Raw genomic sequence first — 27,932 nt, forward strand, 5'->3', positions numbered from 1 at the left:
TTGTTGACGAAAAGTGGACGGTAGCTTGTGAAATTTATAAGGAGCACTGTGCAGTTGCGCTGTGCAGGATGCAACATTGACGTTAATGAATGTAGAACATCTGCAACGTTAGAATGTGATGCCTCTTTTTTCCGATATGTTCCAAAATATGTGGTAAGTTAACTTTCAAAGAAATGTTATCAACAGCTAAAATGTTGACAGCTTTATACAAGTTACATGTAGATAGGTAACAACCCACCTCTCTGCTCATTACACACCAATACACACCAATTACTCACAAAAGTTTAAACGTCTTAAAATAACCAGAAATGTCAACAAATTACAATCCTATTATTGTTGATGTTGTTTTTGTTGTCAGTCACAGGTCTTCGGATGGCCATGTTTACACAGAGGGTTTAGCATCACACAGTCACTGTAAACATGGTAAATACTGAGATGATGGCTTGCTTTTAAGAGAAGTTCATGTGATTAGAGAGGAAACTATGAGTGTTTCTTAAGCGTTTGAAAACCCATAACACAGGGATATTATTATTTATATATTGAAATATATAATGCAGCAAGAAGGTTTGGGTAATCCTGGCACAGTCAGGCTGTTTAGGCCCTTACCCCCTCTGCATGCAGCCCAGACAGCGAATGGGAGTTCTCCCAGGAAGCGGTGCCTAGTCAAACCCACCCAGAACTTTTCGGAGAATGTGAAGACTCCCCAACACTGTAGCCTTCTGCATTACCCAGATTGTCAGTAGGGCTGTATTCCTGGCAGTAGACTCGGGTACTCTCCCAATGTCAGTCAAGAGATTGGGAGGTAGCAAACCTAAGGCACCGAGGACAATGGCGAGTCGGACAAGTTCGTACTTGGGATGGAAGCGTGACATTTTGAAAGCGAGGGCCATGCTTGCCATGCTTTTCCTGAATCTTGTTAATCACATTAGCATGATAAGTGTCGAAAGGGACAGAAAATTCAATGTTATAAATGATTTATACTGATTACTCCTCTGAATCCACCTTATGAAATGCTTCCAAACTTTCTGAGAATTGTCTCCATACATAACACATAATATGTGTAGATTCCTCAAAAAATGAAACAGAAGAAAATAAGATCATTGTTGCACTGATAAATGAGTTGGCACTGTCTCAGTGTGTAGTAAAGTGGGCTCTATGGAACGGGGTGGACAGACGTTGTAAGTATCATGGGGGCACAATTTCACCGAAATTATAATGTAAGCATTATTGAGTGAAATTTTGAATAAAATTAATAGAATAGATTACAAACATAAGTCCAGATTTACAATGAACACTTTAATAGTGTAACAAAAGGGTTACCATGCGTAATTCAATACAGATTTGTTGATATTCTATTTCTGATGACGGATTATGACAGTCATATAATCTGACAGCCGGAAATAATACTAATGAACACTGTGCGTATTGTACACAAGAGATATATTTTTACAGAATTAAATTGCCCATAAATAAGGGTGCATATAACACAAGAGTGTGTAATATACACGAATAAATAGGTTTGTGTACATTGATCAATCTGAAGGGTGCTTATTGGGATTGTTCACTTGCCAATATATCAGCAAATATTGCTTAAGACGCTTATTACGTTGAAAACGGTAACTTTTGAAAACATATCTTGCCCTATATCTCCGCAACCGGTAGTCACATTACTTTCAAACTTTTCATGTTCCTGCTGCTTTAGGTGCTTAAGATTTTCTTTTCTTTGACTTTGGCCATTGATAACATGGTCTGGCAGCCATATTGGATTCAAGGTTTTCACGGTGTATTTACTGTGTTTGGGGTACATGTCTTCAAAATCATATTCCTCTGAATCTACAGCATGAAATCGTTCAAACTGCCAGAGAATGGTCTCCACACATAATACATCAAACTATCTTTAGTATCTTTTTGGGTTGTGGCCATATTGGATTTTATTTCAAACATAGGTGAGGCCAGGAATGAGTTTATAACACCCTGGGACACCCCAGCGCATGCCAATTTCGAAGCGGCAATGTCTCTCAAGGGGTGCCTAGCTTTTGGTGGCATTGGTACAAGCAAATCAGTTGAGGATTTGAACATGGTCACACCATTGTTTCACCCACATGAAACACACAATTATTTCACTATATGAACTTTGTGTTATTCTGGCATATTGAGATGCTTTGTAGCATTGCTAGTTTATCAGAAACAATTTTTGTGCGAACATAAGGACAGAGTGTTTGTAACCCTTTAGTTGAAACTTAATTTCAAACAAAACTTTTTGATCATGGTGATTTCCCAGGAAGGTTTATTCACTACTTGTTACATATTTACTTGGAGAAAAAGGTTGGAATGATTGGGGCCAGTGTCTTTTTGAAATATAAAGTGCTCAAGCAAGTTTTTGTGTTTCTTTTTGTTTGGTGTGATTACAAGTATTTGTTCCATGCTTAAAGTTCATGTATCTTTTCTCCTGCCCCCAAAACAATCAGAAACCCCCCACCCCAAAAAACAAAACAAAACAACAAACATGTAAAACAAAAACAAAACAAAATACCCAAGCCCCATATTTTAATATATCCCATCACAAAATCCCTCTTTTGGACACTTGACAGTTACACAAGGTAGGACGTGTTTGAAAATTCATGTATGACCGGAACAATTTCAGTGTGAAAGAAACCAAAACTTGACGTGACATGCACCTCCAAAGGAACAAATGTTGTAAGTAAAAGTTCCGCCAGAACTTGTATAAGAATGAAACCAACCCTGAACTTGATCATGTCAATGTTGGAACTATGGGGCGCTATAAATCATATTTGGGACAAAATGTTACAAAAAGAAGCTTTGTTTTATTTTCTCAGCCAAGCCAATCCAACTGACTTAATTTTGTACCCCTGTTCCTCTCATGCATACCAAAATATTTATTTTTGTATTTGCAAGATTGTCACAGTTTGACATCTAGAAATGTCAAAGAACCAACAATTGTATGTCCCTCACTGATTACATTCTTTGGCGCAGAATTCGGCATCATCCTCAAGTGACCATGTTTGTCCTCGCGGAGATGAAGGATACTGTCCGCCTTCCTCCTTGGCTTTTCAACCTTGACCAGAAAGATGCCATCATTGAAACCCTCAACAAAAAACTGGCAAACAAGGTAATCACAGTGATGTGTGTTCAGTTGCAAAAAACATGATAAAGTCACACATAATTCTGAACACCGATATTTCAACAAGGATTAACATGGTTAAACATGTTAAAAGTGAGGATCTTGGAAAATATGCATTTTGTTTATTTTGCAAATATGTTTTTTTCTGCAATATGTTCAAGCATGTCCTATGGGGATGTCAGAGGCCTCACTCACAATATCTATTTATATGCATTGTCTCTCTGTCTATATATTTGATCAATGCCCAATGGGAACATGTTGAAATGGAGACTAAATGTGTATCATGTGTCTGGTGGATTGACAGGATCATGAGACTTGTAAATGTTCCTAAGTTAGCAGATGTGTAAACATGGTAAAGTACTGATTAGTGTATTCAATCTTCAAAAAGGACTCTGGGTTTGCCAGAATTTACGTGGTTTTATAGAAAATTTACAAAGGTTAACATGAATTGTATTGTCATTAATTTGAAAAACAGACAGCCGTATGTTATGTATGTAATATTATTAGCATGATTAGTATATTATGATTACAATATATTATCATGATTATATCAGCTGACCACCTCCTGTTGTCTGCAGGTGGTGTACAATGTGGGTCTGTGCATTGCATTATGGGATGTGCAGAGACTGGAGGACAGCTACATCTTCCCAGGAGACGGAGCATCTCACACAGTTGGTATGTAACAGAATAAAGTGGAACTGTAAATCAGGGTGTGTGTGTGGGAGGGAGGGGGGTCCAGTTTCCAAGTACATGTACTACATATTTGCTGTGAGAATAAATTTTTATTTTCCCTGGCAACCTAATAATTTTTCCATATGAGGCGATCTAAAAGTTTGGGTGGTCATGCTTGGAGACTTCATTGATTGCGTGACCTGGATCATTGCTCAGAACTTCAATCACTGTTTTTTCTGGTCCAGACTAAATTCTTTACAAGCTGCCATCATATATAGTTGGGATGTTTCTGAGTGCAGCGTCAAACTACGAACAAACAAATATGGTCTGGGTAGAATAAGCTGATTGAAAAGGAATTATTGAGGGGCTACCATCTGTTTTCTGGCTGATTGTAATATTATCAGTCTCTGACTTCAGTAACTAGTCTTATGCTTGAGTCTTGTTAATGTATGGTAAGCTAGTCTACTGGTAATAATAGTCCATATGTTACTACTAAAGTCTACCCAAGTTGGGACTTGTAGACGGAAATATATTTGGCACAGACTGTCATAGTACTCTGGCATCATGGATTCTTGCTCATGTTATGAACCACTTGGGTAACACGATTGTTTACAGGATGGTCACTCATAGCTTCAGTGTGGCTGACTTCAATGCACACTGACCAGTGAAGATCTGGGTTGACATCAGGTCTTCAGCAACCCATGCTTCAGCTTGCCATACGAGGCGACTATGCTTAAGAGGCAAACCAACAGGACGTTGCATAACTGAACATTTTCAGGGGAGACAACTCTTGAACTCTTAAGACAGCCGTTCATCACATTCAGCATCTTCAGATACTGCCTCAATCAACAATGTTGAATTAAATCTGGGTTAGAATAGGTCTTAGCAACCTATGCTGGTCGTAAGAGGAGACCAAATGGGTCGGATGGTCATGCTTGGTGACTTTGTTGATTACATGTCATCTTATCACATTGGTGTGGATCATAGCTCTTAACATCAATGGCTGGATTGTCTGGTCCAGATTTGAATATTTACAGGCTTCTGTCATATACTTGGAATCATGCTGAGTGTGGAGTTAAACAACAAACATAGGACATTTGCTGTGTTTGCAGGGCTTGATACAACCAGTAGTTCATTAGTACATGTAGTACAAGACAGGAAAAAGGTTTCAAGAATGAGTACTTCTCTCACAGGCAGCTTGTCTTAAATGAATTATTGAGTAGTTGGACTCATTCCCTGTATGTGCCACGTTGCATCTTGTCTACAAACACATTTTGAATATTTAGTACATCTGTCTATCTTTCAGTTCACTTCCGCTATGTTGTATTTCGGCCATTTGTGGATGAGGTGTTGATTGGGAAGATCAAGAGCTGCAGCAAGGAGGGTGTACAAGGTGAGACAATGAGTATCAGCTGTTGTAGATTGTAGCATTCCATCTGCATATTTCTCTCGCAAAGCTCTGTTGACTGTATAAATCACATCAAAACACAAGGCATTTCTTCCTTTGAAAAGAAGTTTTATTGACATGTTGTGTACTATTAACCCGGTAAAAACATCAAGGGCCACAGTCTCATATTCACAAAACAGTATGCTAAGGGAGGTCATCCCAAGTTAAGACTAATTGCATACCACTAAAACAACAGCTGTACTACTGGTATGTAGACTATACATGAACACAAAGGAATCACATTCAGATGGTCATGCTGTCTCTTGATGTGATGTTTGCTGATTCTATAAATTGCTGGTTTGCCTTACCCAGATTCCATTAATTACAGGCCGTAATAATGCTAGATAAGAATGCCTAATTTAAAAATTATGAACTGTTTTTGCATGAGGGTATCCTTACCATGATAACACATGAACAATGCATACCTATGCATGCTTATCACTGATTATTGTCGAGCTTATATTTTACCATTTTTCAAAATTCAGAAAGTAGTTGAAATGACTTTTCAATAGATTTCATGAATTCCATTTTGCAGTGTCAATTGGATTCTTCGATGACATCCTCATCCCACCTGATGCTCTCCAACATCCATCCAGATTGTATCCTTGAGTGGACATTGTCCAGTCTTGTTATCTCACACTCAACATGTTCAGTTGTTAATAAACTCATCCCATACCTATTCGTAGTCCTAATGATGCTTCTATATAATTTTTATATAATACTCAGTAAACAAATACTCATCATGCTTATAATAATGCTAATGATGCACTGCAACTGTTTCCTGATTGGCTGATAATAGGGGGAGGGGCTTGTGTTGCATTATTGTGCTTAGTGAGTTTTTAATATCTTTTAAAATTATTAAAAGAATTGACATATATATTTTTATGCTTATGGTTTAAGCATTAAAACTATGTGCACACTTTGTGTAAATCCTTTATGCAGATTTACACAGCGAGCACAACTATTTTTACATTTATACTTCCATAAACACAAAAGATACTGTACCTTGCATTATTTTGTATTTTCATACCGTGCCCACTCACATTGATTCTGTGAAAAGATTATATCCCACATCTTTAATATGGATGTTATGACGAATATTCATGCTCATGTTGTGACCTTGACCTTGTGAGTGATGAGCAGGAGCAGCTGTGGGCATGGGAGTACCAGCTGGAAGACGGCAACAAACACGACCTGTTCATGGACATTGGAGAGCAGATCAGGTGAGCTATGATATCTATATGTCACCTGCCCCAATATAAAATGATTAATGTGAGATATAGGCTCCCCCCATCCCCTTCGAATAATAATCTGTTCCAAATGGCAAGATTGAGTGATGAAGTGATGGAGAATAGGTATCCAGTATCCCATGTTTAACAACTTCTGTGGTGTAACATGACTGACTGATATGTCCTGGTGGACTTCCGATGGAGAATAGGTCTCCAGTATCCCATGTTGTTTGACTGAAGGTTTTTAGGGGAGCTAGGTTTGGTGTCATGGCTGATTGTCTGTCATTGTGCCCTCATCAGACTGGTAATGTGGATTGTTGCTTGTCTACTGATTTCCCTGATCCAGAGTTGACTATTTACATGCAGATTGTGTGTTACTTAATATTTAAAATTATGACATGTCCTAAGCTAAGCTCACAAGACAGAAAGATATATTTGCTAGACTCAGGCTTGAGACTAGTGTTGGTTTGTTTGATAGTTGTCTATCACAGCACTTCAGCAATATTCGAGCTATATGACTGCAGTCTGTAATTAGTAGAGTCCGGACCAGGCAGTCCAGTGACTGATATTGTGAGCAACGGTCCATGCTGTCGGGGTACGATGACATGCAAATCAAGTCACTGAGCCCAACTACCTGATCCATGTAGTCACCTCTTCATCTTTCCAAGGCAAGAGAGTTAACTTACTTTAAAAGTTCAGTCTCCACCCTTGCCGAACTAGGCTGGTATTATGGAGTTAGATTTTGGCTGGACTAACGAGTCTATGCATAGTCCAATCAAAATCGTGCACCGAAATCAAAATCGTGCACCGAAATCAAAATCCGGTTCATAAACTGTCATGAGGAGTTCAGTCAATTGCAGGATTTGCACAGCATGTGCACTGCCAACTCATTGTCAACAGATATTCCCTTGCCTTGGGAAGATGTCACCTCTTATGACCAGCATAGGTTGCTGAGGAGAAATTCTAACCTGGCATCTCAACGTGACTTAAGTCCCAGGCTGCAATACTCCTCAGTCTGATTAACTCACAGTACATAAACCTTTAAATGTCAAGCTACTTACTTTTTGACTGGATAACATTATGCCAACAGTCAATAATGCTAAAAAAGAGGGAGAAAAGTCTTCTTCAGCATGGTATTTTGTAGCCATTAGTGTCTTTCATATTGATATGAGATACATGTTTACATTAACAATGATAAAGTCATGCATAAAGTTTTATAAAAATTATTCTGTAAGCACAAGAAAGGACCTTGAGTGTAACGTAACCATCAAGTCTCTTAATTTCAGAGAAGAACGAAATAGGGATGAGAAGGAGATGAGGTTAGTGATGGGGAGATTGTGTTAGGTTGTCCAGGGTCTATTTGAGACTCATGTACATGATATAGGATACTTTTCATGCATCTTCCCACGTTCCGCAAGGATGGAAGCTGCTTTTTGAGTGGCCAATGTCGACTTCTTGTCAGTTATTTCATTGGTCTGTCAAAGTTTGCGAAGTTTCTGCCGTGACCTGCAATGGGATGTCCTCAGAACTCTGTTTAGCTGTAGCAAGAACTAATATCTGATGTTAATGAGATTTACCATGCAGTGGTGGATCCAACGAGCCCACACTTTATTCTGTAATGTGGTTTTCTTAAAATAAGTACATTTTGTGAAAAAAGAACTTGTTCCTTGAGATTTTCCCAAGTCTCAGACTAATGGACAGGTTGCTGGTCTAAACTTGCCATGGACACAACACGTGGCATAAGAGCAGGGTCAGACAGGGCCACTTGTCTCCTGGCCCTGAGACCATGGTGCGACACCTATGCTATCCCACAAGGCAAGTTAAACTTCATACAGGCTGTTCAAATAGTAGAGATTATTAGCCGAGTGTGTTACCATATCATCAATATCATATACTAGTATTGGGAATAATGATTGTCTTACACGAGCCTTTGGCAAGCATAATGCATATTTTTTGTTCCAGAAATGTGATATTGATGATAGAGAAACACACGAGGGAAACAATCACTTAATGTCATGCTTTAAATAATGGATGTTAAGATGTAATTTCACTCAATACAATGTTTGAGTAAAATGCCCAATTTGTCAATTAGTGCGAATGACTTGCTGCCATGTTTGTCTCCAGAAACACCATGACTCTCCATGCATATTGGGAATGTTAGTGAATGGTTCATTGAGAAAGAAGGCATTGCATCAATGTATGGAGCTTAAAAGTTGATCCTAACAGACCACCTCATTGGCATATTTATCCGATCGCGATACCGGATTGATATCACTACTCATGAACCATAATGTGATACATGTAATACACTATTCTGATTGCCTTCTAGCAAGTTGAATGACTATGATTCATCTCTATGCCATCCAAGAGAACTTTCATTTTACGCATTCAGTGCAGAGGTTTCTACACTCCCAGTACAAGTTAGTGAAGCATTTGGAGTGGCATATCTGGTTTCTGTATCATGTAACTGAACAAATATGGACATTTCCAAATTGAGAGTAATAATAGCCGATCCCGGAGCTGTGGATACTGTGGGGAGCCTTGGCATCTACACATAAACATGACAACATTTTCGATTCAGGGACAGAGGTGGTACATACATTAAACAAGCAGTCATTACGACTGGCACCGGATTGTGTTGACAGCATTAAGAATGTTTTGAGGCCAAATTGTTTTAGAAAGCTGACATCAAAATACACAATCTTCATTTTGATCGGTCAGTTTGCTCATGGTTCCTATGAAATGATTCTCTGATTATGATGGGGGGGCACGGGTGGCCCAGTCGTCTAAGTCGCAGCGATTCGCTGTGCAGAGTTGCGTCCCTTGGGCACGCCAGAAACCTATGATTGTGGGTTCGAATCCTGGTTCGCTCCAATTATGTTTCTAGGTCAGCACCATACCCATGCTCATGGGTTTCCCCGAAGTGGTAAACGTCTTAGACCTGCATCACTTAGGGCTTTCCTCCCACATTAAGCTGGCACGCCGTGATATAACTGGAATACTGTTAAAAGCGGCGTTTAACCCAACTCACTCACTCACTCACTCTGATTTTGATGAAGAGAGTGGAGAGAGGTATTGAATGACAGTAACAGATCTTTATGATTCCGAAGAGTGGGCCTCAGATCGAAGAGTGGGCCTCATGACATTCTGAGAGAAGCACTACTATAATCATTGTGTACTGTCACCATGAAACACTGAGATGCTGACATGTTCTGCAGCAAATACGGAAGATGATTATATGTTCTGCAGGAAACTCCAAGAGACTTCAAATCTTTTAAGTTGGGTTCCCTTTCCATTGTTGTCCATGGACAGGCAGTCATGTCTCAGGTGGTCACAACGGGGAAATGTCTTGTTACACGTTACATCCTGTTTTCTGAACTGAAGTTTTAGAGTAAGAAACTAACCGAGAATCTTAGTAAATAGCTGGCTTTGATACGCAGGGTTTGCTTGGCATGTTGAAACCTCCATGTCAGTGTTTAAACTTAGATTGTTTACTACATGTTTTGTGCGGAAGTTCATTAATTATTTATTTTTTTTGGCTGCCTTGGTAGTTCTCCAAATGTCTATGTGACATTTAAGACATCCGCTGGATTGGGTGCTGCTGATACAATAGAGATATTTACGTTTTCTCTGGCAATAAAAACATGAAATGTCAGATGTTATGGTGTTTGATGCTTAAATTAGGGCTTTGTCCTGGCAGGTTGTTATTGTGGTTGTCACGTTCAATAAAAATGGTTAGGAGTCCCTAGCTGCTCTGAATGTCAGGAGACTAGGTTATTTCTGATGACAGTCCTTATTTTGAATGTTAATGCGGTCGTTTGGAGTATGGTGAAAGTGGAATTATTGATTTGTCAAAGGTTACATTTTTTTCAAATGGTAATTAGACCGTATATGATAAATACACCATACTGTAAATACTGTTCCATTAAATGTTTTATGTCTCTTGTACATCTGAAGATCGTGACATTTTGAGGTATTTTTGTTTGCTGAGAGGGAGCACCTGATCCATTTGGTCGCCTCTTAGGATTAGCATAGGTTGCTGGGGACCAATTCTAACCTGGAATTGGGTTTGTGGGGCAGCCTAGGTGAAAGCATTCGCTCAAGACGCCCCCCATCGTGATATTGCTGGAATATTGCTAAAAGCGGCATAAAACCATACTCACTCACTCACTCACTCACTCACTCACAAAAGCGGCATAAAACCACTCACTCACTCACTCACTCACTCACTCACTCACTCACTCACTCACTCACTCACTCACTCAAGGAAACTTATCTGTTCCTCCCTTGGGGAGTTGTGCTCTGACTGTTTGAATACAGGTCAGGTATTGATATTCTGGATAACTCACACCTTCCCTTCTCTAACGTGTGTTGCAGACATGGATGAGAAATGGTACATAATGAGAGTGTAACGCTCAAAAGAAGTTAAAGAACACCTGAGGCTTTCATATTACTATAGTTAATCTTTCATGGCATACTTTAGAGTAGAATAGATAATGCTATGAAAAATTGACAAAATGTTGATTGTTTGGTAGTTGCACGAGACCCATAAGGGGTACGGTTGGGATTCCAGGGACATATGGGCCTCACTTGCCTTAGGAATTGACTAGAATTGGGGTTGGGGTTTACACCTGGTTGATTGTGTGTCATCGTGCCTTGGTGGCAAGGATTGGGGCTCAGGCAATCAACTGCTGGTTTGTCTGGTCAAGAGACCCAATCGTCAAGGCAGTCTTAGCGCTTAGATGATCGTAACTCCCTTACTTTAGGATAATCATAGCACTAAGATTTGTAGAATGGGGTCGTGATGTGATTAGCATTGTTTGTTTGTTGTTTAACGCTACACTCAGCAATATTCCAGCTATATGACGGCGGTCTGTAAACCAGACAGTCCAGTGATTGACATCATGAGCATCAATCCAGGCAATTGGGATAAGGTGACATGCATCAACCAAGTCATGTATCAGATGTATACTTGAGTCTCTTACAAGATAGAAACATCTTAACCTTTGAACCTGGTAACCATACTTTGCCAGACCTGCTAGTTTAAGACGGGAAATTCATCCTTTTGCGTAGAAGCAAAGTTACAAATTCTATTTTTCTCACATTATTAACAGATCACATGATTAAAATTCATGAACTGCAAAATCAAGGAACAAAACTGATATAAATGTATTATTCAAGTTTGTTAGTCAAGTTTTGAAATAATGTTTTCTTGAAATGTGTTAACTGCGTAGAAAGAAAGTTCCTTTCCTTCATTTGCACGACCCATTGAAACATTTTGTTTTTTAAATAAGCTACATCAGTGTTCCAAGTGGGAAGCTTTTCATCATACTAATTCACCCAATTACATGAACCACAAATAACATGTTGAGAAAATAACATGCTGGCAACTTTTGATCCGAAACATCCTGGCGAACTCCTTCTTCTGAAGGTCTAAATGCTGACGGATGAGTTTATATAATTTCCTAATTTATCTGCCAGCGTTTTTACTATTGGAGGAGCATCATGGGTGGCTAGGAATAACATGGCCTGAAAATAACATCAGCATATCTTATCTTGTCCCTACATGTTAAAATGTGATACGACAGGTTTTTATCATCAGGAAATGAATCCATTAAAGATAAGCAAACAGGTAGCATGCATTAAAATCAGATAAAGTTTGCCTCGGGATCTTGTTGGCTGGCTCAACAAGCTTAAGAATCTCACTCGTAATGTATGTCAGAAGCTTATTTTGGGGATTTACAGAGAAGATTGGAGTGGGGAGGAATTTAGCAGGTCATGCATCTTGATTCTTGTTCCTTGGACCAAGATGTGTTGTCTTTCCGAGACAGAACGCTGAATGTCTCAGACTGAAACAGCTCAAGGTCGTTTTCTGTCACTTCTTTTCACTATAGTTGAAAATTAAACTGTTTCTCTTTCAATGTGACTTTGCTATAATCTGGTCATTCAACATGGAATGGCATGCTGAGATTCAGAGGAGATATTAGATAGAAACAGGACAGGTGGGAAAGGTTTGTTTGTTTGCTTTGCCAAACTTGGCTGGAATTCCGCAGTTACATTTTGGCTGGACTAATGAGTCTATGCACAGTCCAATCAAAATCACATAACAAACTAGAGATCCGGTTCATAAACAAATTGGATTTCAATGTGCAGATTTCGGTCGACTGCAGGATTTGCAAAGAATGTGTACTGCCAACTAGGCATCAACAGAAATCTTTTCATGTTTATAATCAACAGGCTCAAGTGATTTGATGCACATTGCAGGATAAGACCTGTTTTATTACAATATAGATCTTGATTATCGATCAGATCATCTTGACTGGGGATTGTCATTTTGTTTGAAGCAAATGCAATCAATATGAATGGAATCTGATTGGTCAATAGGAGGGACATTGAAGGGACATAGCTCATATTAGCCACTGGTGGCGCTACGATTGAGCCTGCAAATTCCACCCTAGTTCGGCAAGGGTGGAAACTGGACTTTTATAGTCGGTTAACGCCCTTGCTTCTGGAAGATGTGTTTCAGCTTTTTAACAGCAGTCTGTAATTAATCCATGTTAGAACAGACAATCCAGTGATTGAAGTCATGAGCCTCGATTCATGCAACTACCCATTCCATTTAGTCACCTCTTACTACAAGCATAGGTTGCTGGGGACGTATATTCTTACCAGGAATCTCCATGGGTCAAGCAGAGTATGAATAATATTGTAAACATTCTAAGAAAATATTGTCATTACTCTAGTATTGAGATTTCTCTTCAAATATTAATTTTCATTACAATATTCCATTTTGAAACTGTCTGATTGACTATATTAAAAAAAAAATAACATGGATTTGGACGGTTTTCCCCCCAAAATATTCAATTTGATGTAATATCAACCCCTTCACCCTTCTTTTTTTTTTAGCAAAAAATTTCAGAAACCAGTGAAAATTAATCATTCATCATCTCCATATGTAAAACTTTTGATGTCACCCAGCAATTTATGTTTTTAAGTTTTCATTGGCTCAATTGTAGCATTAGTTGTGAGAGTACATTTGGTTCACATGCGTTGTAAAAAGGCCCTGTTGGGGTGGTCCCATAAAGAAATGTCACATTTTGATCTTGTATTTGTTTTTGAGGCTTTTTATTCTTCACATGGACACAAGGTTAAGTCAAGCTAGTTTTCAGGTGTATGTAATTAAAGCCCAACTATATTAACAATTCCAGTTTGGGTAGTTTTCCAATTCGTTAAATAATTGCAGCACCTCTCCCTTACAGAAACTGTAAGTCATGATGGGCAGATAATGATGTTGGTATGAGAAGGCTGTAGCCATCAACCCCATTCCTCCGTGGTGGGCCAGGCAATTACTTGTGTCTCATCCAACATAACATGTTTGTAACAATAACATGGTGAAGACAATCTACCATGGCAGTGGCGGTGCAGAAGCAGCTTCATGGCCTTAATGAAACTGTAACAACATCGTTTAGTGAGAAAATGGGCAGTTTTGAAGAGAGGAAATCAAATTTGGGAGGAATTATTTTTTAAATTTTAAAGTATGTAGATGAAATGTTTTCAAAGTTTTGCTTAAAAAAATGTGTTGGGAAATTAATTTGGCATATGCTTAGTGGCACAGATACGATTTATGAAAACTGTTTGGAAGTATGTACTTGAGATTGCTGTAAAGTAGGCTCAGTATGATGGTTTCATGGTGCCTATTGAAATACTATCTCACAGTTTACCATGGATGTCCCACTTAGAAACTGACTCCAAGCTGACCAGTCCTTGTTTTAATAGCCCTTTTATGCCGATTACCAGGCAGGCTGACAACAAGTAGCATCTTCTAATGCCCTTTGGTATGTTGTGGCTGGATATCAAACTCACGACCTTGTGCTCTCAGAGCAGATGCTCTATCTGCCAAATCACGGAGGTGGTCCCTGCCACCATGAAATACACAATGGTGTTCCTGGAAAGGGTCTCAGAAACAATTTGACTCATCCATGTGTTCAACCAATCCAAAAAGAATTATATCCCATGTTAAGAGTATAGGCAAGTTCAATATAAAACTGCTCCGAGCCGACCAGTCCATGTTATCCCCATAATGCCAAGAGCCAGGCAGGGTCAAAAGTCATGACATCAGTGCGATCAAGGAACAAGATTTGTTTGTTTCAGGTATCACTGTCATAATTTGATGGTACTCATTGTAAAATTATTCGACCATCTATGCATGAGAGCTTTTATTGATGTAGAATGAACATGCAACAAACGGATGCATCTAAATACATCCCAGTAAGTTGGTATGAATACATAAGAGGTCTGTGCAGCTCTCTCTTCTTATCATGTCACATTGGACTCAGTGTACACCTAAGAAGGGTGTAGTTTGAGGTAAACAGAAATGTTTGGGACTTTATTATTCCGGGTGGATTTCCTCAGTTTGTGTGTAGGGACATGGTAGATGACATGTGGCAATAACATTGTTGAAGAATATTTATGTATTTCACACACGCTGTCTTTATCTGTAGGTTATGTTTTGGCTACTGGCTTTCATTGTCTGGGTAGTGATGTTCTAGTGGCATGCTTGACAGTCTGGAGGCATGCTTGATGGTATAATGGTATGCATGATGGTCTAGTTGTATGCTTGATGATCTAGTGGTATGCATGATGGTCTAGTGGTATATTTGATGGATTAGTGGTATACTTGATGGTTTAGTGGTATACTTGATGGTCTAGTGGTATGCATGATAGTCTAGTGGTATGCATGATGGTCTAGTGGTAAACTTGATGGTCTAGTGGTATGCATGATGGTCTAGTGGTAAACTTGATGGTCTAGTGGTATGCATGGTGGTCTTGTGGTATGCATGATGGTCTAGTGGTAAACTTGATGGTCTAGTGGTATGCATGATGGTCTAGTGGTATACTTGATGGTTTAGTGGTATATTTGATGGTCTAGTGGTATACTTGATGGTTTAGTGGTATATTTGATGGTCTAGTGGTATACTTGATGGTCTAGTGGTATACTTGATGGTCTAGTGGTATGCATGATGGTCTAGTGGTATACTTGATGGATTAGTGGTATACTTGATGGTCTAGTGGTATGCATGATGGTCTAGTGGTATACTTGATGGTTTAGTGGTATATTTGATGGTCTAGTGGTATACTTGATGGTTTAGTGGTATATTTGATGGTATAGTGGTATACTTGATGGTAAAGTGGTATGTTTGATGTTCTAGTGGTATGCTTGATGGTCTAGTTGTATACTTGATGGATGCCCCAAATATTGTATTCCAAGATCTTTAGACCAACCATACTGGTTAACAGTAACATCAACAGACAGAAAAACTCTTGAGGCCAATCGAAAGAGCAATGGCTAGACTCATCAGACACTGGGACTTTAGTGTAATCTCATCTGGACAACACAAGAGACAGACTCAAGAGAGGAAATCGGCATTTGCATCATACGCTAAGACCTGCTATATTTCACAATAATTATGGTTAATCAGGCTGTGCAGTTGGCACTAGTGTGTGGTGGCAAGTCCACCTGTCGGTGGGAACTATTTACAAAGGAAATCGGGGAATGGAGCCAGCATATATCCTGCAAATATCTTAGAGCATGTCTGCTGGTATGAGTTTGTGTTTGAAGTCAATCTATCACGAAGACAAAGTGACCGAGTGCCAAAATCATCAAAAAGTGGGCATTAGATATCAAACAATGCATGTATTAATGCATCCCTATTTTATAACGGTCACATATTGCTTGTTAACTGTTCGTTAAAAACTTAGCACACTAATATATAGAAATTATTACATTTTGTAATAGATGAACATTTGATCAGCATGTGGTTAAAATACTTTTAAAAGTTTATTCTTGAAATTATGTTTCTTATACTTTTATGCAAAACTGTCAAGATGGTGATTTCCTAAGAGGCCCTTACCGGTATAGTAAAATGTGTATTTGATGCGGTGGTTAATTAAATGGGCCTAGTGCAACAGGAGGCACATGAAGCACCTCCTGTTTTTCAATTGGAAAGTTTGATTCTGTCTTCTAGATTTTAAAAACATCTATTGGAAGTGCCAAACAATTATCTTTGAACCCACAATACATTTATAACATCACACAAGTGAGTATGAACCAGAACTCCTTTTCTGTAAAACCCAAAGACAACTCTTTGTTGCCAATACTTTTGTGAAAAGATTTTTTTAATTTTGTCAATATCCCTCGGTGACGGCCCTCCCAACTCCTCCACTCCTCCTCCCCCCAGCATGTCACCTAGTCGGCCCCTAAATTGGTTACACATGATCTATGTGTTTTATGCCTCATCAAGGATGCACTTCTAACATTTGTTAATGCTCCAATAGATTAAAACATTGAAGATATAAAAAAAACCTAAATAACCTAAATAGGTTACAGATTATCTAACAATGGATTTAGTATTTTGAGCCTCATTAGAAAACACTACCTACAGATTTATGTGCTCAAAGGGATTAAGATTTATAGAGCAAGACCTTGAAAGATATGAATAAGACTGCAGGGTCTCTGCTGAAACTCAAGTAGGTTTCTGTGTAGTCTGGAGATAATGTTTTCCTAAACATCAATGTCCCAGAGATTGTCAATTTCTCCCATTATCTTCGAGTAGTCCAGTGTTTACATTCCAGCAGGGTGGAATAGTTGCCATGACACATTATTTTGTCAGCTGACATTGATGATTGTTGACATTTATCACAAGATTGTCTGAGAATGAGCAATATGCACATTTCTGTCTTTTGATGGCTGACGAATGCACACACACACACGCACGCACGCAAGCACGCACACACGCTCACACACACCCACGCTCACACACACCCACGCACACTCACACGCACCCATGCAATACCAAGTGCACCTCCATCCCTCCCTCCTTTTGCTATCAGATTCAAGTTGCAGCAGGTAAAATATTACAGTTAGTGAAATGTTAAAATGAGGTTCATTTTGTAAAACAAACTTTTAACATCATAGTCTAAAACCATACACTCAAAAGACTTAGGCATAATAAGGGTAGACTAAAAACAGCAAATAATTTGATATACTACTTCTTTCAAATATATACTTGGAGTCTTGTTTAACTTGTAAATAAGCCAGTACAAATAATGTACCAAACATAAGCATATCGACATGTACAGTGTATGTACAAGCAGCATGCTATTTTTATACTGAAACAAAATACATGTAATAATTGTGATGCACTGTATACACATATCTACATACATTAAAACTGTTACGCAAATACACCAAGTTGGCCTACATAAGAAACGATGTCAGAAGTATTTATCTTGCAGAGAATGGTGTTCAAGATATTGTAGGCATCCAACACGGAATGACACCTGTATTTATCTGTGATTATCTTGCGCTGTAATTCCGATAATTGGAGGTAAACACCTTCAGCTACAGACAACCCATATGTTTTCTTAGACAAGACAGTTTCGCTTTCCTCCACTTGCCGAAGAACATAACAACAGTACAGCTAATACGAATTTACAAACACTCTCTGCCTGTTTGATAAAGTTGGCAAGGTGGTCCCAGCAAGATGGTTATTGTTGTTTGTGTGAACAAGGGGAGAGATACTGATGTCTCTGGTATCAAATTGGCCTCAAGATTCCTGATGTGTTTATTTGTACTGTGAATTGGTAGGTATCGATGGCAACAGGCTGAGGAGGATGGTGGTGAGTGGAGAGCGGGGTTCTTTTCGTGTCGTGTTGACATCCAGGAAGGAAAAAAACATTGTTTTATCTTACAGTTACCTTTTTTCTTGTTGACTTATAAGTTATTTATCTTAGAAAAACAAGAAAGAAGTGTTTTTTGTCATGGTCCTGAATAGAATTAACGTTACTTCTGACAGTTTGTGTATTTGAGAAATGGGGTGACCTTTTTGGTGTTAAGTGGATTTAGAATGATAAATGTCTAAATTATTGCATATTTGTTATTTTGACCAACTTCATTAAATGTAGAGCTATTTTTTCAAAATGGCTGCCAGTCAAATGGTCACTCTCAATGAATTGTAGTTCATGTACCAGTGAGTATGGCGAGAAGTTCTCCAGTACACTTTGATAGAAAATCGTAATTACAACTGTTTAGATACAATTACCACATACCTTCAAACATTTAGAGTCTTTAGTTTATTTGTATATTTGCCCCTGCTTTTTATCAAAGAGCAGTGACATTTGACCGAGTGATTGATTAAAACAATAATCTATTGTTTATGCCAGTTCATAAATGTAAGTTTGCAAAAGATTTGTCAGTGTGATATATTTCCGCAATTATTTACCAACCAAACAATCATTTCTGTTGTGTTAACATACATGAACAAAGGAACCGACAATTGTTGTCGTGAGGGGTCTTCACCATAAATTTTTGATATGGCAAAGAATAGCAGGTTGTTTTTAATATCCTCAATGGGGGAAGTCTTGTCAAGTCATCAAACATGTTGTAGGTGCAGGAACTCACTGAGTTGTGTCCCCTAGTCGGGAAATATGTTATTTCTCTCAGGAACTAGTTTCTAGATTGCTGCATTCTATGTTTATCAAGTGAATTCTGTCTTCATTCTATTATGAGAAATACTCCCTACAAGATAGGTGGTGCTCTCTGTGAGATGGTTGGAGCTCCAGTGAGATAGATGGTGCTCCTTGTGAGGTAGGTGGAGCTACCTGTAAGTTTGGTGGAGCTCTCTGTGAGGTAGGTGGAGCTACCTGTGAAATGTGTGGACATCCCTATGAAATATGTGTTTTTCTGTGTGAGATGGGTTGGTCTCCTTGTGAGATTGATGGGTTGCCTTCTGAGATAGGTGGAGCTCCCTGTGGGATACGTGTGTCTGTTTCTGAGATAGGTGGAGCTCCCTGTATGGTTAGGTGTGACCTGTTTCTGAGATGGTGGAGCTCCCTGTGGGATAGATGGAGCTCCATCATGAGTGATGATGACATCAGTAGTGTCAGATTTCAGCTTCAGTCATTGTAGATGATGTACTTCTCCAGAACTGCTTGATGGATTGAGTTGAAATTTCTGTGTTGCTAAATGATGGTAAAAGAGTTCAAGTTTTATTTATGACATCAAACTTGAATAACTGGTTCCCTCTCCACCAAAATTAAATATTCAAACATTTAGAATGTTTCAACAAGTTTTATGCCCTGAAAAGATTTTCCCACTGAAACCGACTTTGAGAAATGGTTTGTATGTGTAGAAGACTCTATACATGATAAAGGGGATCAAGTATTACGCATCTACAGAAGAGCAAGGAATCCTTATCTTTGGATGATAAATAACAACCATCCGTAGTTTCAGGTTTGTTTATATCGACACTCAAATTTGGCAGAAATGATGCTGATGCAACGTTAAGTTTTAACTCACTTAACTCTATATCACCTCTCTGTACCAACCACCAGAACTAGAAAGTTTGTTGGTGTTCATTTTTGTTTAAACAAATGACAAAGTGTTAATATTTAAAAAGGTTAAAATATCTCTCCCCAGAAACTATATAAGGGCATGTTGGTTTGAACTTTTTTAAATGATGAAGTAATGTCACTTTTTTCTGCAGGATGATTGGCACTCAGATTTGGCAGTTGTTGATGATGTTGCAAAAACATTTTGTCTTTGAAGTCCCTTAAAATATAAATGTCATACTTGCTCAGTGGTTTTTAATTTACAATCTTTTCCTGAAATTAGCTATTGGAAGTTTTTTGTTATTACTTGTTCTCTATCATCTTCAATTAATACACATGTGCACACTTCAGCGTCAAGTCATGAACAATGCATTTTTACAGTCAGAACCTTCTCATAAATCAGTCTTTATTTGCACAGTAATCTAGATATATCATCAACTGCAATTAGGACAACAAGCGACAATTCACTTTCTTCAGCTCAATTAGTCATATACCAGTAGATATTATTGAGTAACACAGCAGCTGTCATCATTTTAGGTTTCTGGATGATATTGTGAACAAAGAATAATGGATTCTGACCTAATTTGGGTCTGAGATGGTCCTTAATATAAGACAGATTGACTTCAACAACCAACCAACTTGGTCAATGGTCACTGGATGATGATGTTTTGTCAATTATTACTTCAGTTGATGTGTGATGATAATGTATAAAACTCAATCATTCTGACAAGCATATTATTTAAAGTCAAGGGATCAGAATGCACAATTGTAGAGAGTACAGTGGTAAGTGGTAGCTTAGTATCCCTCGTCTTTTTATTCCCTAAGTAGGCATAAATTGTGAGCCCTTTATTGTGTGTACTTAATACTATAACATAGCTTCAGTAATCTGTAAAGTGTCACAAATGCTAATTAGCTGTGGCATCCAAAATGATGTGACCCATATTACAAAGTAACTGTTTCACCAGGTTTCGGGTTGTGGATGAGATCTTTGTGGACACAACTCCAGCAGGTCCTGATGGTGGTGCTGAACCCTCTGCCTCTGACATCACCATTGTTGACCCTGAGGCCAAGAAGTCACCTTACTCTCTGACGGTTAGTTACCATCTTTGACCTTTGCGGCCAAGGAGTCACTTACTCTCTGATGCTAAGTCACCATCTTTGACCCTTGAGGTCAAGAATTCACCTTACTCTCTGACGGTAAGTTATCATCTTTCACCTTTGAGGCCAAGGAGTCACTTACTCTCTGACAGTAAGTCACCAACTTTGACCTTTGAGGTCAAGAAGTCACCTTACTCTCTGACGGTAAGTTATCATCTTTCACCTTTGAGGCCAAGGAGTCACTTACTCTCTGACAGTAAGTCACCAACTTTGACCTTTGAGGTCAAGAAGTCACCTTAAGGGGCATTCACACGGTACAACTAGTTGTATACAATTTGTTGCATGCAACACATTGCATCGTGTGAACGGGCAAGTCGGTCCAACTTTTGACGCATGCAACTTATTGGACGTGAGTTGTACGGAATAGGACATGCTCTATTTTCATGCGACAAGTTGTACGTACGCAGCCAATCAAAACGCGTAAGAAAATCACGTGACATTTACACGTTAATTTGTAAACAAAAATGGCGACTCCGATTCACGTCGGTAAGGTCTGCTTTTCGGTATCCTAAGTGTCACCACTCAATTAAGGACCTATGCAAAGTAGGTACCACTGTCTCAAATTATATATTTTGACATTTGCATCGGTCAAATTCTCCAGGTTAAACTGTTTATAGTGTTATTTGAAACGACAGGCTATGTGACTGTATATACTGTAGTGTAGACCAAGGTGAGATTAGGTCCATATACGTTTCTAAAACTTAAAATACATCATACACACAAATAAACGTCACAGTTTTAGATTCTGAGGGGAATTATCTATTATGTGATGCCATTAACAACTATGTTAGGCAAAGCATATGTATCACTAACGACATCTGAAAATAGTGTACAGCGAAAATATTGCCATTTTCGCATTTTACCAATTCACTGTTCTAAATGTCATTATTTATTTAAATAAGGTATAGCTACATGAGAATTTCAATTACAAAAAACATTGGGTTTCTGCTCTTTGTCAAAACACCAATCATCATTCCAAAAAGACTCCAATAATCCTATATTCGTTTTCGAAACAAAAACTCTGGACCGAACCGCCATGTTGATAGGGTTGGGAAATCACGGTTCTTTTCGCGTTTGACGAGATGCCTATCACATCACATGTATTTCACACTCAGCTACGATACATACATCCCTGAATTCATCATACCATTAAGAATCAAAGGACATTTTGTCTAAATCACCAATACAAACGGTCCAAATGAAATCAACCGCAATATTCAAGTGTGAAGCCAAACCCTGTGCTCTTCTCATTGAAAAAAATGTAAACAAAGCAATCTTCTAGTTTTACTTAACATTTTCTACTATTCCGAGAGATTTAGTCGTCAATTTGTTGCCTACATTAGCTCGGATTATTACGATTATGCAATCCTTGCAAAAATTGAGGAATAAATAATTAGAGTCTAGATACTTTTTTGGAAAAGTCAACAGAAATCGTTCCACGTGACGCCATGATATTGACGCAAAATCACACACACTGACGACGGTATTGGTCTGCCATTCCACATAGTATCAAAGCGAGAATGGAAACATAAAAACAAACAGAACTTGTTGATTTCAGATTGATTCTGATTACTTAACTTACATGACTCATTTATGTATGTATATGATCCCAGCATCACGGTAAAACCTGCTCCAAACATTCCGCGTACTGCTATCAGTGAACTCGCTACGTTATGACGGGAGGTTACCGGTAGTGATGTCATATTAGTATACGTCAACATCAACATCGTTGTACATATTTGTTATTTTCTTTGAGGTGCGGGTGAACTAGCAAACAACGCATTCAGTTTTTGAAGTAGTTTACTGTTTCAATCTTGAATTATAATTTGAATATCTCTTCAATATCTTTTCACCCAGTAAAATATTGCACTGCTGCAAAATGGGTACATGTATGTATTACTGTTACTAATATAATCTAAAATGCCATAGAATTTATGAAACTCAGAATAATCAGCTGGTTTTTTTATCACAGAAATTGACATTCATCGTGTTATTCTTCCTATAATATACTTTGTTAATGTACCACACTGCAGCATATACATATTTCCTTTGGAGAATTGTGAAATATTCATTGTGGCAAATTTATATAGATAGGTTAAATAAAACATGCCCTTCATTTCTTAAATTAAAGTAAATGTACACCTGAAGGAAATTCGTCACGTTATATTTTTATTAATGTATAACTCATGTGTGGACAACTATTTGTTTTACATTTGGATTTTATCGTCTTATTGGCGGAACATTGACAGCTAAGGCTTTTTGTCAGAGATCTCGCGAGACCCGAGTTGTATGCAACTCGCCGCCGTGTGAATGCGGAGTTGTATACAACTTCAGTTTGTGCAACTAATTGCATACACCAAGTTGTATACAACTAGTTGTACCGTGTGAATGCCCCTTTACTCTCTGACGGTAAGTCACCATCTTTGACCTTTGAGGCCAAGGAGTCACTTACTCTCTGACAGTAAGTCACCATCTTTGACCCTTGAGGTCAAGAAGTCACCTTACTCTCTGACAGCAAATCACCATCTGTGACCCTTGAGGTCAAGAAGACGCCTTACTCTCTGACGGTAAGTCACCATCTTTGACCCTTGAGACCAAGAAGTCACCTTACTCTCTGACGGTAAATCACCATCTTTGACCTTTGAGGCCAAGCAGTCAGTTACTCTCTAACGGTAAGTCACCACCTTTGACCCTTGAGGTCAAGAAGTCACTTTACCCTTTGATGGTAAGGCACCATTTTTTATCCTTGAGGCAAGAAGTCACCTCAATCTCTGATGGTAAGTCACCATCTTTGACCCTTGAGACCAAGATGTCACCAAACACTTTGACAATATGTTACCATTTTTGACTCTTGACACCAAAAGATCATCCTACAACAAGTCACAATCATTCGTGAGGCCACAAAGTCACCCTACTCCCAGATGGTAAGCCATCATCTTTAATCTTAGATTGTCCCTGATTATGATCCTTGATCTGTCAATCCTTTACCCACTGTTTTCACCAAGTTGTCCACAGTCTGCATCCCTTTGAACTATCCTCCAACAGGAAAATGACAGACACACTATGATATGTCATCTAGTGCATGTGACTTATTTGTACAGAGCTCTTTGGTGATCTTTATCAACACACCCAATATCTATCCCACTGAGTTAATTGCATGACATAATTAACATGCAATTAGCACAGCAGTGAAATCTGTAATCACGTTCACAAATAGAACGATGCTGCCATTAGGAGTAAATTATTTCAGTTTAATGAGCTTTCCATTTCTGAATAACAAGCTCAGCATTGTGTATTAGCTCACATGAACCTGGCATCACCACCTAAACCACACAATGAGACTGAAACTGAGAATGGATGACATCGTGAATTATGATTTTAAACAGTCACCATAACCCAATTATGATAAATTGTCTGACAATGCTTGTTTTTGTTTTTGGCAATGAGATGGTGATAGAGAACCACATCCATGACTTACTGTATGTTGTTCATGGACGCAGGTTAGATCACCACGCCCAACTATATGAAATGATTCATGAAGCTACCAGCATGTGTAATAGGCATCTTTATGATATACTTCTTATCATAAATTCTGAGTAAAACCCTTTCAGTAGAGTTTGTTCTCACATAATTACAGTTTCATAATTAGACAATCTTATCTTAAATGTACTTTATCACAGTGAGAATTTCCCCTCTGGCTTACAATCGCATCGTATTATGATACTGTTATGTCTTGGAGCTGACATTTTCAGAAACGCTCGAATCTGCTCACAACTGCTTATCGTGTGCAATGGAAGTGATTTGCAGCTATCATTATGTACCTTAATAGCTAAGCTGCTATCATTAAGATGCCAGTGGATGATTTTAAACATGTAGCTGATTTCTACTATCACTGTTAGGGTTTGTCTGTTTATATGAAACATTTTGAAATTGGTTGTTATCAGCATGCAGGTCATATTGAACTCTGTTGAAAGATGAGTAGAATTTGCTCGTTCAGAGATGAATAGGACTTTGGTGGTTACCTTTATAGAGAACCTGGTTTGGGGGCAAATCGGTATGATACCTTCACACAGTTTATCTGTTGGAAAAGGGTTTCATTAGTTAAAATGACAAATGTCAGAGCATTATTGAGCTATTCTTATTCTTCTTCCAGTTTATTTCTTGTTTGAAAATCCATAAATTGGGTTTCATGACTACATGTATGTCTGGAAGAGACTCCAGAGGGCTTCAATGAATCTTGAAAGAAATATAAAAACACATCATTTGACTAGCATGGCTGTATGAAGGTGGAACAATGTATGGTCTAGTAAGTAATATGTCTCAACATGCTCAATGCATCTTGTCATGAATGGCTGCATGATCCTGATGCAGCCTTTAGAATATTAAGCATTATTTACTCACTCTCCAAGTCATTGCATGTTTCTGTATATATTTCATGGAAATAGTTGGTCTAGTTGTCAAAACTTAGGCAATTAGATTTGCAGAATTGCATCCCTAGGGCATGCCAGGATTCCATGATCATGGATTTGAATCCCAGATTTGTCCAAGGTTTCTCAGCACCGCCACCATGCTTGTGAGTTTCACCAAAGTTCTGAACGTGTAAGACACATTAAGCTGACATGCTGTGAGTAATGTGACATTATACCAAACGCACTCACTATACTCTCAAACTAGTTTAACATAAAATCTGTGATAGTCTAGTTATTGTACTGTCCTTCGATGACAGGATTTTATATGATCTAATATATTTGTTATTAATGTATAATGTTGTCCCGTCATGATATGGCTGAAATATTTCCGACGTGACGTTAAATTTGAACTCACTCACTCCCTCACTCACTGTACATAGGTACACATCTCTGTATACACATCCATGTGTTTCTGTATAAACCTGTGTGTGTATAAGACTCAGTGTATATCTCTATATTCATCTCTATATCATCAATACATTACTCATGAATTGGTGTGAATTATGTACACAGACACATATTAATGATATAGAGATGAATACAGAGATATACACTGAGTCTTTCCATACATAACTCATAAATTGGTGACCCATGATGATCCGGGGTAAAATAGGTCTTCATGCTTGTCATAAGAAGCGACTAACGGGATCGGGTGGTCAGACTCACTGTCTTGGTTGATGCATGTCATCGTTTCCCAATTGTGTGGATCGATTGTCATGATATCAATCACTGGTTTGTCTGGTCCAGACTTGATTATTTACAGACCGCCATCATGTAGCTGGAATATTGCTGAGTGCGTCGTTAAAGGACAAACAAACATAAATTGGTACGACTGCATTTTCTGATGTTTTGATATCATGATCAAATGATATTTATGGTTTTACTGGTTTTACAAGTTAAAATCACCATTACTCCTTGATATGTCCAGCCAGATATGTTATAGCTACAAACTGACTGGAGACAAGTAAGTCTTCTGAGATGGAATTCATTTTTTGTTTCAGGGATCAATCAGTGAGTCTGGTCTAGGTTTGCTGTCATGGTGGAACTCATGATATTAGATGAAGATGTCAGTGATTGGTGTCACGCAGGAACTCATTGTATAAGATGTCAGTGTCAGGAACATTACATGAATCTATCAAAGATGGATTCCAGCGGACATTGTGTTCATGTCAATAAATCAAGCTGACTCTAATGGGTCACAGTGAACATTTGTGAACCAATCACTGATTGATTACAGTGGATATTATGTTTACATCAAGTAAAGACATCATTGATTGGTTGAAGTGGACATTATGTTTACATCAAGTAAAGACATCAACAATTAGTTCTAGATGACAGTCAGGGTTTCAAATGAAGACATAAAATAGAATCCCGAGGGAAATGTCTTACAACACCTAGTGAGTATCATCATTGATTGGTACTGGATTGCATTTTGATAATGTCTTCGGCTAAACATGGAGTGGTCATGGTACCAGTGATGACAACAGACAGGATCCTTAAGGACTTTGTGGTCATGGCAGGTAACTGGATTGGTTACAGAGAATATTGTAATGCTCACATTTCCTGAACATGTCTGTTAAGATTACCTCATGTGATTGAATATGTACTGACAATGTGTCATGTAATTGTGGACCAGGTCCAGTGTGCAGACTGCTTGAAAACAAAGATGCTTGGCAAGAAATTGTTTGATTACCATTTAGTAAAGTTTCCAAATCTTTAGTTTGGCACGGTGTACAGACTCGCATCCCTTAAACACAGAATGATCCTATGATCATGGGCGTGAATCCCTGATTTACCCTGATTATGATCAATGGTTTGTCAGCGGCTTACCCTTCATCACCAAAGTAGTAACTGTCTGAGATTTGGGGCTTTCCTCTCATATTAAGAATATGAAATACTTATCACAACAGTGTTAAGCCACTCAATCACTCCTTCAACATGCTCAAAGTGTTCTGTGTTTGTACTCTATATGATTAGTCGGTACAGAAATTGTGCAGGTCCAGTGATGTCATTCCAACCTGGGTTGGTCATAATAATGGATTTCAAGATTGCATGACCATTCTCCTGGGATATTGGAACTGATACAGCTAAAGTAATTGTGGACTTTTTATGGTGGACAAGCAGTTTTTATGCATATTGTTGGTTCATAAAGCCAATCTGTACAGCCCTACATTCTATACCAGCTTCTCCTGCACACTGAACTATTTCCATATGACTGCAGGATTGCCCTTTTCCCATCCCCAATTGCCCCGTGTGTACCGGTAATGTCTCCCTTCTGTTATGAATACCCTGGGCCCATCTGCTGCCACAGCTTTGCTTTGAGCCCGGTTCCAATAGAGCGATATAAAAAATGGCCATCCATTGAAATTCTTCTCAGGAGTACACCCATGGTTAAATGTTACTAATTTTGCAGAAACTTATTGTTA

At 38.5% G+C, this 27,932-nt stretch overlaps 1 protein-coding gene across 2 annotated transcripts; it reads left to right on the plus strand.

The window, feature by feature from the left end:
* The first annotated feature begins 2 nt into the window (after positions 1 to 2).
* Positions 3 to 27,932, plus strand: LOC139469099 (DNA-directed RNA polymerase III subunit RPC8-like). 2 transcript variants are annotated; one of them, XM_071251229.1, is made up of 8 exons: positions 3 to 153; positions 2,995 to 3,130; positions 3,721 to 3,817; positions 5,121 to 5,207; positions 5,797 to 5,860; positions 6,395 to 6,484; positions 20,845 to 20,971; positions 26,508 to 27,932. In XM_071251229.1, the coding sequence occupies exons 2-8, from the start codon at positions 3,020 to 3,022 to the stop codon at positions 26,556 to 26,558; spliced, it is 627 nt and encodes a 208-aa protein (XP_071107330.1). In that variant the 5' UTR covers positions 3 to 153; positions 2,995 to 3,019; the 3' UTR covers positions 26,559 to 27,932. The 2 variants fall into 2 exon arrangements, with proteins under 2 accessions (XP_071107330.1, XP_071107329.1); XM_071251228.1 differs by lacking the exon at positions 26,508 to 27,932 and adding an exon at positions 25,586 to 25,850.

The sequence above is a fragment of the Haliotis cracherodii genome, unplaced genomic scaffold (assembly GCF_022045235.1).
Source record: "Haliotis cracherodii isolate W230 unplaced genomic scaffold, xgHalCrac1.p SCAF_2, whole genome shotgun sequence".
Lineage (NCBI taxonomy): Eukaryota > Metazoa > Mollusca > Gastropoda > Lepetellida > Haliotidae > Haliotis > Haliotis cracherodii.

Coding starts and splice junctions, on each gene's coding strand:
- LOC139469099 (XM_071251228.1), top strand. CDS start 3,020: ATGTTTGTCCTCGCGGAGATGAAGGATACTGTCCGCCTTCCTCCTTGG. Junction 3,131..3,720: donor ACAAAAAACTGGCAAACAAG/GTAATCACAGTG, acceptor TGTTGTCTGCAG/GTGGTGTACAATGTGGGTCT. Junction 6,485..20,844: donor GACATTGGAGAGCAGATCAG/GTGAGCTATGAT, acceptor CTGTTTCACCAG/GTTTCGGGTTGTGGATGAGA.